Below are 16,295 nucleotides of genomic sequence, written 5' to 3'. Positions count from 1 at the left end.
ACATGGCAAAACTTTCAAGAGATTTGGACCGGTCATCAAGTGGGCCCCACATCGTATAGATCATAGGTCAAAAATCTACTTAATCGGCAATCCCATCCCTTTGATCGGATGACTTTTTTGAGTAAGCGGCTGTAAGAATGCAACATGTTCTTCTTTGGAAAATTTTACAAAAAACTACATAATTATATAGAATTTATATTCTAGTACTCTTTTCATAAAACTACCTTAAGCCCCGGTGGGCCCCACCGTGGAATTTATGTAAAATTCACGAGGTGCCACACCCATGTGGTATAGGGCAAGTTTGTCCCTCTAAACTATTTCCATTATTGTGGTCCACCTGAAGTAGTTTTTTTAAAATCTTTTCAAAAAAGGTACCAAAATGTCAATTCTATATTAGTGAGGTTGATTTCTATAAAATTCCCTTTTAACCATCTATCTACTTGTAAATTTCATTAAAGGCCCTACAAAATCGTCAGATTCCATGCGAACGGTTTAGATCAGACTGTTGGATCTTCCGATCATGGCCGTTTACTCGATGTGATCAATCCATGGTGGGCCGCATCAAACCAACGGTCAGGATCTCCTGTGCCTCTCGACCTTCTCCGAGCGGTGAGTAGGGCACCTTCGGTAATATCACGTAAATAGAAGGGGATTTTATTGCCGGAACAAACAACTGGCTTTTACGGCAATACGAGTTATTTTTGAAAACCGAGGCTACTTTCCCAAATTCTTCCCAATTCCAAGGGTAATTCCGTAAGTCGCTTTTTAAAACGGAGGAGAAACGAAACTGAGAAAAGCGAAGAAATGATACGGCGGAGCTGGATTTTAGCGTAGCCCTCTATTCACAGAACACGTGGCAATGATACATTTCATTTCGACTGTTCATTTAGTAATTTCTATTATGGATGGCAGGTGGCTCCAGGATCAAAATACGAATAAATCGGATGATCATATCCGTCCGATTGGTGGTCTTCAAAGTAACGGTTGAGAATTACAATTGCGGATGGCCACCGTTTAATGATGGCTGGGATTGTTTGATACGAGTGATTCTTCAATCTGGGCTACCATGATGAGAAGGATAAGATGGATGGTCGAGATTCGTACATCACCTGTCATGAAGTATAATATTCTATTGTGGCCACTGTCGTAATATCTTATCCCTATACAGGAGATGCATAAATTCAGACCATTCATCTAGAGGGGTCCTATCAGTGAACGCTGTAGAACCTTCTCGATCCCTATTTCTGTGGGCCCCACTGTCATGTGTTTGCGGAATCCTCCATCCATCTTTCGCGCCAACTCATAATAGGGCTTGAGCATAAAAATTGAGTCGTTTGAAAACTGAAGTGGGCTACACTACATTAGAATCTTACCGGGGCCCAACCTGATAGTAAATGCTATCCAACTCATTATGTGAGCCCTACATAGGTATTTTTGGGACACTTTTCAATCAGACTATATATTTGAAACACTATTCAGACCGTCTATCAATCGACAATATTGATTGAACGAAACCGTCGTATATCTCCAACTTCTCATCGCAAGGGAATCAAATTACACAATTCAAACGATCCCAGTCGTCCATCAAAAAAAAAACCAATGGTCAAAATTCAATTCGTAAAATTGACCATTACGATTGTCTAATAGACCCCATTTCTTTAACACGGTCCATCTACTATAGATCCCACTAAATAGACGGTCCCGATCGGCACACCCCTTATCCCTTGCATCACATCCACATAACTCTACCGTAATCCAGTGGGCCACTAGATAGATAGCGGCCCACCAAGAAAAGACTAGAAAGGACAAAAAAGGGGAAGATACCCAGGCAGTGTATATCGTTTCATACGCAGGAACGCACAAACGTACACGTGGCATTCATGGACTCAAGCCAAACCCAAAATTCAGTTTTTCAGACAATCCTGACCTTTGATTAGTTGACATTATTTGTTCATTCATTTTTAACCATCCAATACCGTTACATCAGATAATAAAACAATTGCTACTACACCACATATGCATGTTGGAAATAATTCAAAGCGCCTGAGTATCAACTATCACACCCAACCAGTGTATCAAATATTTCTCAAAGAAAAAACAGGGTATTTGCTTAACCAAGAAAAAAAAAAAAAGGTACAACAAGCGGTGGGCTGTCTTTCCCGCCATAAGCCCAACACACCTCACCAATCTCACTATTTTTTCTCTCAATTTTTTTTTTTTTTTTTCCAATTTTCTCCTCCAAAACCTCAGCTATATATAGAGAAACTCCTCTTTAGGGTTTCCCCTCTTCCCTGCTCTCTACTCTACTATAACTAGCCAGAAATTAAAGAAGAGATAGAGATTTCTACATAAAGTAGAGAAAGAAAGAGGAGAAAAATGGTGAAAGAAAAGAGAGAAGAGATGGTGATGAAACCTGCTTGGCTGCAAGGCTTGGTGGGGGAGACATTCTTTGCCGGGTGTGGGACCCATGAGAATCGCAAGAAGAATGAGAAAAACATTTTCTGTTTGGTGTGTTGCCGGAGCATCTGCCCTCACTGTGTACCTGCACACCGCTCTCATCCGCTATTACAGGTAAAAAAAAAGTTTTAAAAATTAATAATAGTTATTATTTTTGAAACTGGAGATTTGGGTCTTGATTGGATTTTGATTTTGTTTGGGTTCCCATCAATTTTTTATGAGTTCAGACCTTTATTTTCTAGTTTTGGTAATGGAACTCATCCTCTTTTACATGTAAAAAAATAATAATTTAAAATTGATAATTGTTATTATTTTTGAAATTGGAGATTTGGGTCTTGATTGGATTTTGATTTTGTTTGGGTTCCCACCATATTTTATGAGTTCAGACCTTTATTTTCTAGTTTTGGTAATGGAACTCATCCTCTTCTACAGGTAAATAATAATAATTTAAAATTGATAATTGTTATTATTTTTGAAATTGGAGATTTGGGTCTTGACTGGATTTTGATTTTGTTTGGGTCCCTACCATTTTTTAATGAGTTCAGACCCTTTATTTTCTAGTTTTGGTAATGCAACAGTACATGGTTGTACGACTGTAGTGTAAAAAAAAAGTAGGAAGTAAGGTTAATGAATGGCTTTTTGGGATTTTCTTTTTGTTGTTTGTAGATTCGAGTGTTCTAATTCTATTATATTTGATTCTTTTAATTTTTTTTTTAATTTTCTGATTTTTTTTTTTCAAATTTATCTTTTCCTAGAATTTTCTTATTGGAATTTTTTGTACTTTTTTTTTTCAGATAATTTTAATTTGAGTATGAATTTCCACCCCCTGAAATTTGAAGGTCCACCCCACAAGTATAATTCTGAGATTAAAAGATTGAAAGAAAGAAGTAGAAATTACCAAAAGTTATGCCATGGTGAAGGTGGAAATTCAATATTTCGGGTAGAGTTGGAAGTTCGGTGCATGAATTTAAGCCTATTTTCGTGCCGAGATTTAAGGTACTTTTCTTAGATTTTCTCTCTGTAATTTTGGAAAGTGATATTTTCACCCCCTAAAAATTCATGTTTCCACCCCTAATTACTCTGCTGTAATTTTCAATCATTATTTTAATTACCTTAACTTTACCAGGTGGGAACTATTAATTTTTGGAGTGGATTTTTTTATTGAATATTCTCTCTCTCTCTCTCTCTCTCTCTCTATCCTAATTTTCTTTCAAAATTATAGATTTTATTTAACAATATAATATTTTTATGGCTGATTTAGCGTATGGATTTGTGATGAGCTAAATTGTGGAATACTGTAGGGGAAAAGTGATCATTTGCTCCTTTTAATTCATTAAAAATGTAAGAAAAACTATAATTTAATTGGTTTAATAAATTAAAAAAATTCAATTAATTGAGCTTTTGAGTAGTGTATACACCGAATGTTCAGTGTATACACTTTCTAACTGACCGACATATGACCACCTGATCGAAGTAGGCACCTCGTACGGTGGTATTGTACGAGGCCATTTCTATTGGAGTGTACACCGAACATTCGGTGTATATACTCCCATGGACTCAGTCACTCAAGACAAATATGCAATAATAAAAACTGGGTTTTTCTTTTCTTCATTTTCCTAGTGATGAACACCACCACTCAATCATTGTAATGAACCAAGACCGGTGCATGCATATTTGGAATTATTGGGGCCCACCCATCATGGAAGACACACAAAATGTTCGGTGTATGGTATGGATTGGATCGTCCCTCAAGAAAAAGAAATTCATGATCTTGCTCTTCTTCTTTTTTTAATTTTTTGTTCCTAGTAATGTTCACCACTCAATCATGAAGCTGACCAGCTGGTACATTGCATAATGCAAAGTAATGCCGACTCTGTAGTTGTTCTTGGATTGGGCCCCACATACAGGTATGTGGCCCACATCTATACTGCATAACGGTATGGTGCATGACACTTGAGATTCTCCCACCCACATGAAAAAAGTTGTTTTTAACTTTATTTTTTTGGAGAATTTGGAAAGGGGAATTATATTTCAATCCTGACAAGTGGGCCACACAATTCAGTAATCTAGAGCATTGGTTTGTTGCTGCTCATTGTAGATGGACCGTGCCTCAAAATTTTCTAATTAGGGCAATCCAAGACTTTTAATGCCATGTATTTCATTAGAAAATTGAGAGGAGAAATACAAAAATGGTCCACATTTGATGCATTTTCGCACATGTTCCATCTATGGTGGGACGCAATAAATCAATGGTTTTGATTAATGTGTGCCGCTTGTCAAAATTGAAAATTCATGTGTGCCATTGAAAGGCACGGGTCATGGTTGGTGGTGGATCCTTTCATTCCTTTTTCTCACTTTTTCTTGCAGTAGGCGGGCGATCGTTTCATTCCTTTTCCTCTCTCGCACATACGAATCTTCTATTTATAAACCCGCATTCCCCGCCGCCGAAGAATTTAATTTCTTAATTGTGTATATTTTTAGCTTCTGTGTATATTTTTAGCTTCTATATATATGTCAATGGCTACGTAAATTTAAAATTTTCAAATATTCGCGGCCAGGTGCGGCGATATGTCTATCACGACGTGGTCCGGTTGGATGATCTTGAGAAGCTCATCGACTGCTCATATGTTCAGGTCGGAAAATTCACCACTATAAAATTCTTTAAAAAAGCATAGAATTAGTGAAAGAAATTAAGGAAATGTGATTTTATGTGTGTTTGAATCCATGCAATTGCAGCCATACACTATCAACAGTGCCAAAGTAGTGTTCTTGAATCAAAGGCCACAATCAAGGCCTTTCAAGGGCTCTGCAAACAACTGCCTGACCTGCGACAGGATCCTCCAAGAGCCATTTCAGTTCTGTTCTCTCTCATGCAAGGTCAGTCCTTGAACTCAATCATCCATAGTTAATACACCAAAGTGTGATGTATACACTCATCGTTTGCACTGTGATCGCGAATTGCAGCCCACCAGTTGCTCAAGGTAGTGCATGGCCTTGCATCCTCCATCCAATTGGTGGGCCCCCACGTGATCAATTTGCTCTAATTTAGCAATGGTGATGAGCATTCACACTGATGATTCGGCATATATGCTATCTAATGTTTCATTGGCCTTAAGATGGCCACCCATTAAAGGAAAAAAAATGAACCAGAGGAAGAAGAACTGTATGGTGAATGTTGTTTCTACCCCTACGGGTGATTTGATCAATGACTGAATTAACCTTGAGGTGGGACCCACATTTTTCACAATTTACCCTAATTGATTTATTTAATTATCAAGTTAGGACAAAATTCATTGTATTCCACTCAGTATCCTAGTTGGGATCATTAAATGCAATTTGCTAAAATGGAGAGAAAATGCAGGTGGACCATGTGGTCCAACAAGGCGATGATCTGTCGAGCATCTTATACAGGTTCGACGAATCCGATTTTGCCTTCTCACAGTTTGAAGGCCTCAGGATGGATGGCTCAGATCTCATCGAGGACGATGACCAGATCACCCCCAGCTCAATTTTGGAGGACCCAATTCAGTTCAAGGGCTCATCATGCTCTAGCAACAACAGTGGGGCCCACATGAGGGGAAATGTGGGAAATGCTGAGGATTCTGAGGTGGTGAAGAGAAAGAAGGGGAGTGGATTCCTCCCAAACATAGTTCTCTCATTGAGCAGGAGAAAGGGGGCCCCACATAGATCCCCACTTTCTTAAATGGGGAAATGGAAAAGAAAATTCAAAGTAACAAGACTTTATTTTAAGTACCTATATATCTATTAATATTAATAGGGTTGTCTGAGATAAGTTATTACTGTAGAGTTCAATGTCTGCAGGGGCTCCTTGAGTGTTTCTTGGAGGGGCATTTATGGATTTTTCTTTCGTTTGGGAGGGCATTTCCTTTACTGACCTGGTGGGCCACACACCATATTTCTTCAACGGCTCTTGTGGCTCCCAATTTTGTATTCATGTAATGGAATGCTCATATCATATATAAATTCAGGCATGTATTTTGTGTTTTTTCATGCATAAACTGATAGATAGGACTTTTATGGGGGTTTAGTTGTACCATATTATGGTACATCTCACTTTATGGGACACTTAGGGCCTTTTAATCGTAGATTTGGAGCATGACCCACTTTGGATTGGCTATGGTTTTGATATCAATCTCATTAGGAGGTTCGAACATTTGATGCCTGTTTCTGGGAAATGAACGGTTCTGATGAGAAATGGCTAGTATTGTTGAGCTCGTACCATGTTATGGTACATCTCACTTTATGGGACACTTAGGGCTGTTTAATCACAGATTTGGAGCATTACCCACTTTGGATTGGCTATGGTTCTGATATCAATCTCATCAGAAGGTTCAAACATTTGATGCATGGTTCTAGGAAATGAACGGTTTTGATGGGAAATGGCTAATCTTGTTGAACTTGTACCATGTTATGGTACATCTCACTTTATGAGACACTTAGGGCTGTTTACTCATAGATCTGGAGCATGACCCACTTTGGGTTGACTATGGTTCTGTTACCAATCTCATTAGGAGGTTCAAACATTTGATGCCTGTTTCTAAGAAATAAACGGTTCTGATGAGAAATGGCCAATTTTGTTGAACATGTACCATGTTATGGTAAATCTCACTTTATGGGACACTTAGGGCGGTTTAATCATGGATTTGGGTTCTGATGATAAATGGCCAATCTTGTTGAACTTGTACCATGTTATGGTACATCTCACTTTATGGGACACTTAGGGCTGTTTACTCATAGATCTGGAGCATGACCCACTTTGGATTGACTATGGTTCTGTTACCAATCTCATTAGGAGGTTCAAACATTTGATGCCTGTTTCTAAGAAATAAACGGTTCTGATGAGAAATGGCCAATTTTGTTGAACATGTACCATGTTATGGTAAATCTCACTTTATGGGACACTTAGGGCGGTTTAATCATGGATTTGGGTTCTGATGATAAATGGCCAATCTTGTTGAACTTGTACCATGTTATGGTACATCTCACTTTATGGGACACTTAGGGCCGTTTAATCATGGATTTGGAGCATGATCCACTTTGGATTGGCTATGGTTCTAATATCACTCTCTTTGGGATGTTCAAACATTTGACGCCTGTTTATAGGAAATGAACGGTTCTGATGAGGAATGGCCAATCTAGGTTAACCTGTATCTTGTCATGATACATCTCACTTAATAAAACACCTAGGGCCCTTTAATCATAGATTTGGAGCATGCTCCACTTTGGATTGGCTACGTCTCTGATGTCAATCTCATTGGTGGTTTGAAACATTTTGATGCATGTTTCCCGGAAATGAACGTTTGTGATGAGAAATAGCTTTAACTTGTACCATTTTATGGTACATCTCACTATATGAGACACTTAGGGCCGTTTAATCATGGATTTGGAGCATGACTCACTTTGAATTTGCTTTGATTCTGATATCAATTTCATTGGGAGGTTCAAACATTTTATGCCTGTTTCTGGGAAATGAACGGTTCTAATGAGAAATGGCCAATCCATGTGAACACTCTTTTTGCGGGCCACTATTTGGATGGTTTGGATTGTCTGATTGATCTCTCCTACTTGTTTGTAGTATGGTGCAAATGAGTTGCACCGGTTCATTTCCCATTTTAGAGCTACAGTTCTTGAATGGATGATCAACCGTTGAAAAGTGTCCAATGCATGTTAACTGTACCATGGACCGTTCAGATTGTTGTGATTTAATCCCAGGGAATGAAATTTGAGAATTAGAAGAAAATTTATTTTTGTAAAATACCCATCTTGCTTGTTAGATTGGACCGTTATAACTTTTGTACCACTGCTTTCTAAGATGCTCTCAGTTGCATGAAAGTTATATCATGCAGTTCCCTTCACAAGGTGCACGTGGCAAACATGTGACATTCGGACCGTCCATCTGGTAGGCCACCTCTATAATCCGAAAATCAGTGATTGGAAAACTCCGATCACACAGTTTCTGTGGCTTTTTTAATGGTTCATTGCAGACTACTTAACTGTTTTTTATTTTTTGGTATGATCCATCCACGTGATGGCCCACCGGAGCAACGGTTCGGATTCATCTAGAATGTGGGCCCTATGCTGCACACTGGCATTCCTCTATACGGGCGCTACCGTTTCAGTAGTCCGCAAACTACCTATCGTTTTCGCCATTTAAGCGTAAGATTTTCAGTTTGGCCCACCCCTGATTATCATCACCGTTTATCTGAGAGGCTCAGATATGGATGAAACGTACTGCCATAGTCTTGTCTGATGATCTTAATTCTCCTACTGGTGGCATCTAAGGTATCAGTTTTAGGCCTTTCAATGGACAGGATTATACGGCGTAGATTAAGGAAGGGTGGGCCCAGTTGTGCAAATACGCTGGGCAGACAAGAAATATCATTTTGGTCAATCGAACATTGTAAGTCTAGGCTGGCCATACTACCGTGGAGGGGCATCTTCAAAATTTCACAGGATGCAAAATAGTAGCATCAACGTAGAGGTATTTTATCAAACATCGAGAGGGCAACATCAAAATACTGCGGTGGAGGGGCATCTTCAAAATTTCACAAGATGCAAAATAGTAACATCAACATAGAGGTATTTTATCAATCATCGAGAGGGCAACATCAAAATCATGATTTGAGGGTAGTTTTATAATAAAAAATTCTTTTTTTTTTTTTATAGTGATTTGCCTTGTATTCGTTCCTTCTTTGCCATATGCACCCAAAACAGTAGTGCATTAAGTCATTTCATCAAACACTTGGTGAGCAACATCAATATCAACATAACCAAGTCACTGAGCTGTTTCAATTCAAGTCTATTCGAGGTGAGGTTAGATCCGAGTAGAGTCGTGCTTGAACTCGGCTTAAAATATTTTCGAGCTAAAAAAATCCGCACGACTTGGCTCGAACTCACGGTTCCAAACTGAGTCGAATCAAGCTTTTTCAAGTTGAGTAAAGCCAGTTAACCGAGCTAACTCATTTCGGATTAAGCTCTACTTACAATGAGTCGGCTAAAACTATGGACGCACTAGGTACTATATGCATATCCCTGGCTAGGAATGGACAGGGGCTCTGAGGGTCCATTATCATGTATAGGCTTTATCCACACCATTCATCCATTTTTTTATATCATTTTTGGGCTTGTACTAAAAAATGAGACAGATACAAGGCTCAAGTGGACCACATCATAGGAAGCAGAGGTGATAATGACGCTTAAAATTGAAACCTTCCTAGGGCCCACTGTGATGGTTAACTGCCATCCAACCTGTTCATAAGGTCACATAGACCCAGATGTAAGACAGCAAAAATATCATCTTGATCCAAAAATTCTGCGGCCATCAAAATTTTTTTAACGGTAAATGTTCAATCCCAACTGTGGGGTCCACTTGAGAATTGGATCTGCTTCATTTTTGGGCTTGTAATCTAAAATGATATGGAAAAATGTATGGACAGTGTGGATAAAACCAATACATCACGGTGGCCCCTCAGAGCCCTTGTCCGTTCCTCGCTAGGGACGGGCTTGTAGGGCTGTTCACGAGTCAAGCTAGCTCGAAAAGCTCGCTTGACTCGGCTTGAGTCAGCTTGGATTGACTTGGCTTGAATGGCCGATTCGAGTCGAGCCAAGCTAATTATTTAAATCTCGAGTTGAGTTCAACCCAAGTTCGACTAGGGGGCATTTCAACTTGACTCGACTCGAAGCTTGAACTCGAGCTCGACTCGGCTCGATTAATAAATATATTAAATATTATATATTGTATTATGTGTGTGTGTGTGTGTGTGTGTGTATATATATATATATTAATATAAGTTTTAAATTTAAACTTAAAAATAAAAAAACAAACCGTAGAGTCTTTACCCAACCGAACGCACCCCCTTCACTTTCCCTTTCTTCTCTTTCTCTGCCCACTGCTAGTCGCACGCCCACCCCGACCACCACCATCAGTTTTCATTTCAGCTCTAACAATAGTATGATTTCAATATCTTGAGATCTACTTCTTAGGCGAGAAATCCAAGAAATTCGAGATGAGTTCTTCTCAAAATTGTTACAGCTTCAAGGAAATCCAATGATCCAATTGGCTAGAGCTCTTTACTTGGATTTTTGATCTGTGTTCTACTCTGTTTCTTTTCTAGTACTTGGATTTCTGCTGGTGGAAGAAGATAAAAAACAGATCGATTCTTACAGGTTTCCTCATCCGATTCGAAGTTTTGTTTGGTTTTTTCATCAGGTTTTGCTTTGATTCTTTTAAGATTTTAAAATTTTTCATCAATGGAGGAGGATCAAGAACACAATCCATTACTCTCTCACCCAACAAGCTCGAGCTCGACTCGAACTCGACTCGACAGCTTTGGCAAACAAGCCAAGCTTCAATGTTGAGCTCGAGGCCAAGCTCGAGCTTGAGCTCGAACTCGAGTACATCATGGACAAGCCAAGCCAAGCTTGGCCCACCTCGACTCGACTTGGCTCGATGCCCACCTCTGCGGGCTTGCATGTTAACTTTTACATACAACGCTTTCTAAAGAATCACCCCTGTATAAAAATCTGATCCGTACAAAAGGTGCGCTGCATTACAGGATGCGGATTTCCTAGGAAACCCTTTCTCACGAAGTTACTGCGCAAGGATGGTGGGTGGAGCCCACCGAGATGTTTGTGAGAAATCCATTCCGTCCATCCATTTTGTGAGCTCATTTTACGATGTTCGAACAAAAATGAGGTGAATAAATAACTCAAGTGGGTCACACGAGAGGGAACATTGGGGAAAGAAATTCCTACCGTTGAAACCTTCGTGGGCTTCATCTTGTTGTTTTTATATTATCCAAACCGTTTATAAGATCATTCCTAGTGGGATGAAGTGAAAACACCAAAAGGATAGCCTGATAAAGAAACTGTTATGGCCATGAGAATTATTCAACGGTGCTCACTGAATTCTAACTGTTTCCTCTCATGTGGCCCACTTGAGTGTTGGATACATCTCATTTTTTTTTGGGTAAGTCCTAAAATGATCTCTCAAAATGGATGGACGGGGTGGATTTCTCAGAAACATCTCGGTGGGCTCCACCCAGCGTCCTTGCATAGGAACTTCATGCCAAAGGGTTTCCAAGGAAATCTGCGATCTGCATCAGAAAGATCTGGAGCGAAAACTAGGATGGTCCACTCATTAGACTGGCTACATAGTGGAAATCAACGGACATCTGATGGTCCAATTCAATGTATGCATGCGGCCTATTTGGTGGATTGTTCCAATTTTCGATTTAGGCAATCTTCATGCTAAAGTCCGCTCTTTCAACGGCTCGGATGTTCTGATGAATGGATACATTAGATAAAAATAAAATCATTGTACGTTACATTGCATGTTGCATGCATCTAAATATCAAGGGCCACGTAATGGAATCTGAAATACAATTATCCCACATTTGAAATTTCAAATCAATTTGCAACGCTTGAAATCAGAAAGATCAGATAATTCAACCGTTATGGGGCAAAATCCGGTTGGCTCCCACTCCAATTAGAAGTTCCATTACGTCCGTCTATTTTGCAATTGCTACCTAATATTAGAACAAAAAATGGAGCAGATACAAAACTCAAGTGAAACATGTGACAACAAACAATAGGAACTGAACGTATATAGTGATGGGATTTCCTCCCGGGCTCGACCGGTCGTGAGCCTCACTTGACTGGTCGAGGGTGGTGCTCTACTAGTTGAGCCCTGTCTCAACTCAAATTCAGCGACTTTGGGTTTATCTTTCCCGTGGTACTCGACTACTCAAGGGAGGTGCTCGACCGGTCGAGGACATTGCTCGAACAGTTGAGGTTACTCAGATTTGAGTCTGGATCTTGCGCGGACTGCGAAAATCTGAGGCCCTTTCACAAGGGGTGCGAAAGGGAGTTGCCTAAACTATAAATAGGGGTGCCTATGGCTTTTCTAGGCAATGTAAGAGGGTTTATTAAAGCTTTGCAAGGGTTTGTCAAAGGGTTTAGGGCTATCAAAGGTGAGAGAGAGAGAGAGAGAGAGAGAGAGAGAGAGAAGAGAGAGAGGAAGCTTGTGGAAGGGAGTCGACGTCTTAGCACTTCTACGTCATCGTGATCGGTGAGATCTCTTCGTTTTCTTTTTATTCTCTTATTGTTTAGCCACTCTTGCGTGAGTGAAGAAGGTTTGATCCAAGCGGTGTGTGCTTGTGATCGGTTGTAACATTTTACTTGATAATGGATTATTGATCTAGACGAGGTCCCGTGGTTTTTACCTTTTTGAGGGTTTTCCACGTAAAATTTCTTGTGTCGTATGGTTTATGCTTTGATTGTTTTCATTACTTTATTATCCCATAATTCTGGTATTTTTAGGAGGCTAGATCCTAAGGTTTTGTGCAAGGCCCCTAACATATAGTTGAAACATTCATGAGCCCTGGAAGTTTAGGATGATGCTAATACTTTTATTTTTTCAGTACATCCAAATAAGAATGACCTTGCGAACACCCTGATCCATGGCTCAAGTGGTAGACTGAGTGAAAGATACCTCGTTTCAACATTGAGGTCTTGGTATGGTTAACAGTGTACTGTGAACTGACGGTGGTGTACTAACCAACTAACAAAAAAAAAAAAAAGGAATGACCTTGCGAACATTTGGATGGCACATAAACATTAGGGTAAACTCGAAAAGTTTCAACAGTTGGCATTTTCCTTCCTGGATTTTCTTGTTGTGCAGACCTATTGAGTTTGGGATATGCCTTTTTTTTTTTTGGTTCTTTTTTTGGTCACATGTCCTGACGTGAGCCAGCGAAATGGATGGATGAGATGAATTTATCATTTCTGATAAACATCACGATAAACCCCACCTAGCTTCCAATAGCATGAACTTCTAGCTCTCGTAGACAATTCATGTCCCTTTTGATGGTGGACATAGATTGCCTGTAAAACACCCAACTACGGAGTAGTCAAAGTTAGGTGGGGGCATTATGATGTTTGTGAGAAATTCACTCCAAACATGTTTGATTTCAGCCCAAAAGCCAGAGGCATTATGGAGGAAAAAAAAAAAACTAAAAATACATTCATATGAGCGTCATGTAAAACTTTTGTAGTCCCATGAATGTTTTGTTATAATGGGGATCGATCAATCTCATTACTTCCTCTCACATGGCACCTTTGACTTTTGGATATACTTATTTGTCTCTCATGTCCTAACATGACTTAGCAAAATGGATGGATGGAGTAGATTTCTCACAAACATCGTGGAGGGCTTCACCTAGCTTTTATTCATAGGAACTTCCTTACGGTTAGGTGTTGCAAGCAATCTATTTTGAAAATCGGTGCATTTAATTTGTGTAAAAATAGAGGATTTCGATTGATTGAGATAATTTTAAAAAATTCATGTTAACTCTCTGAACACTTTTAGGGTGTCTTCGATCAATCGAGACATTATGTTCAATCAATCGAATGATCGATCAATTGACTGATCAATCGACGGCGCGTGCGGTTTTGTGTAATTGCTTGATTTGTTTCTAATATGTATGGGGTTATATAAACTGTGTCGATCAATCGACTGATCAATCGACGATGCGTGTGGTTTTGTGTAATTGCTTAAATTATTTCTAATATGTATGGGGTTATATAAACTGTGTTAATAAGGTATTTGGAAGAGAGCAAGAATATAGGAGAGTCTAAATGAGTTTTCTAGGGTTTTGAAAAGGGATTTTATATCGGGAGATGAGGGTTTTGAAGATCTGTAAGTTGCCTATCTCTTGTAATTTTTCATTGAATAATGTATTATTTTGTCACTTGGTGTCATAGTTTTTTCTCGCAAGAGTTTTTCCACGTAAATCATTGTATTTTTTGTGATTGCTTGATTATTTTGTTTCTTTATTGCGTGTTTAAATCGTTCTAAGGTTACTTTCACGCTTAACGTGAGGTGGTTGCACACAACAAGTAGTATCAAAGTGTAGGCTATTTCATTGAGATTTTTTTATATCGAATATGAAACATGTCTTTTAAATGATTGAATGTTAAATACAAGAGAGATATTTACAGAAAATAATAATGTTGAATTATGAGGGTTAAAGATGAAAAAGCCCTATTGATTCAGCAAGGGCTGTAGCAGACATTCCTTGGCCAAGGGACACGTCCTGAAACTATGAAGGAAGAGGATTATGAGGACTTAGATTAAAATTCGATGAGTGTAATACAATTGTGCTTATTTGATGATGTCCTATACAATGTAATCAATCAGACGACTGTCGCGGGCTTATGGGAGAGGTTAAAGAACCTCTACATGATGAAGTCCCTCTCCAATCGCCTATATATGAAAAGGCAATTGTACACTCTAAAGATGACAGAATGATCAGAAATCTTTCAACACATCAACGCTTTTAATAAACTTATTTGTAAATTGAAAAGTGTGGAGGTGAAGATCGCCGAAGAAGATAAAGTCTTAATGTAGTTGTCATCCCTTCTGGATTCATACGAGAATCTGGTAGATACTCCATGGCATGGTAGGAATACATTGGACTTTGATACCCTTATCTCTGTCCTTTAGTCGAAACAACAGAGAAGGATACCTTGGACTTTGATATCCTTATCTCTGTTCTTCAGTCAAAACAACAGAGCAAGAACAATGGTGGGGAAGGTACTTTTGTAATTACATTTATTGCAAGGGGAAGAGCATCTGAATGAGAGATTAGGATTTCACAATCTATATTTAAGTCTAAGGGCAAAGGTGTAGTGTCTTGGATTTTCACTATTTTGGATTTTCAAAAAACCTTGAAATTTTTCGATATAACTAGCTTACATTGTCACTTAATGACCCTTAATACTTGAGATGAGCCTATATGTGAGCGGTACTAGTAAAGAACTGCACAAATACAATTAATTAACTGTAGAAAGCCAACAAATCTGCCTGATCACTTAAACTTCGAGTCTAGCCTCATGATCTTTTCATCCATGACTCAAACCTAGTTGATCTATCGTTGACTAATCAAGACGACTGCAACTAAATAAAAACATATTGAAAGCTGAGAAACTAGGGGTTGGATCTTAATTAATGAACCAAGCTAACCCAGTTACTCATTTAACATAAGAACCAATGGTTTAGGGTGATTAAGATTGAATCTCCATTTTCGCTAATTATAAATAGGCCACACTATAAATTTAGCTAATTCAAATTCTAATCATTGTGCACGAGAAATCGCCCTAACCAATTCATTCTAGAATTACCTTGATTATCCAATCAAGTTCTAAACCGCTCATTAGTGAGCCACTAAACCTAAGACAATAGAAAGACGTTCGTCTTAACAGGCTTGACGTCCATCGTAGGACATCGAGCTAAGATTGCGGCTCGAATCGCTCAACTTGGACTCGCAAGATCAGTACATGAAATGTGCGAATATTCCTGAAATTAATCAAGAACTTAAGTTAATTGTTTAAGTCCGGTCTTTACCTAAGTTGTTGCTTTTGGGATGCTAGATTGTTACCAGATTTAGGGAAATAATTTAGAGTAATGTCCTATGCAAATTCGTATAATCGCTAGCTCGATCGATGGTCAGTGACTGTTGAAGTGATTTATGATCATACCTGTCGATCGGTGCATCTAAATGGTAGGTCGATCATATCTATGCGTAAATCATTACTAGGGCTAACTATCATACAGTGGGTGTGGACCCCTATGCCAGTGACGAAAGCATTTAAGGAAGGTGTTTAGTTGAGAGGCATGCTAAATCAGTTGTGCCTTTAGTAGGAGGCCTTGCCAGTTAACTGTGATAGCGAGAGAACTATCAATTTGGCTAAAAATTCTGTTTATCACTTATGTACTAAACACATTGATGTTCGTCACCATTTTATCTGACATGTGC

At 39.0% G+C, this 16,295-nt stretch overlaps 1 protein-coding gene across 1 annotated transcript; it reads left to right on the top strand.

The window, feature by feature from the left end:
- The first annotated feature begins 2,166 nt into the window (after nt 1–2,166).
- LOC131221051 (protein RGF1 INDUCIBLE TRANSCRIPTION FACTOR 1) lies at nt 2,167–6,468 on the top strand. The gene is made up of 4 exons (XM_058216140.1): nt 2,167–2,571; nt 5,016–5,090; nt 5,194–5,334; nt 5,819–6,468. The coding sequence occupies exons 1-4, from the start codon at nt 2,377–2,379 to the stop codon at nt 6,158–6,160; spliced, it is 753 nt and encodes a 250-aa protein (XP_058072123.1). The 5' UTR covers nt 2,167–2,376; the 3' UTR covers nt 6,161–6,468.
- Nucleotides 6,469–16,295: the final 9,827 nt, after the last annotated feature.

The sequence above is a fragment of the Magnolia sinica genome, chromosome 12 (assembly GCF_029962835.1).
Source record: "Magnolia sinica isolate HGM2019 chromosome 12, MsV1, whole genome shotgun sequence".
Classification (NCBI taxonomy): Eukaryota; Viridiplantae; Streptophyta; class Magnoliopsida; order Magnoliales; family Magnoliaceae; genus Magnolia; species Magnolia sinica.
This window is presented reverse-complemented; position numbering and strand designations above follow the sequence as displayed.

Coding starts and splice junctions, on each gene's coding strand:
- LOC131221051 (XM_058216140.1), top strand. CDS start 2,377: ATGGTGAAAGAAAAGAGAGAAGAGATGGTGATGAAACCTGCTTGGCTG. Junction 5,091..5,193: donor TCGACTGCTCATATGTTCAG/GTCGGAAAATTC, acceptor ATGCAATTGCAG/CCATACACTATCAACAGTGC. Junction 5,335..5,818: donor TCTGTTCTCTCTCATGCAAG/GTCAGTCCTTGA, acceptor GAGAAAATGCAG/GTGGACCATGTGGTCCAACA.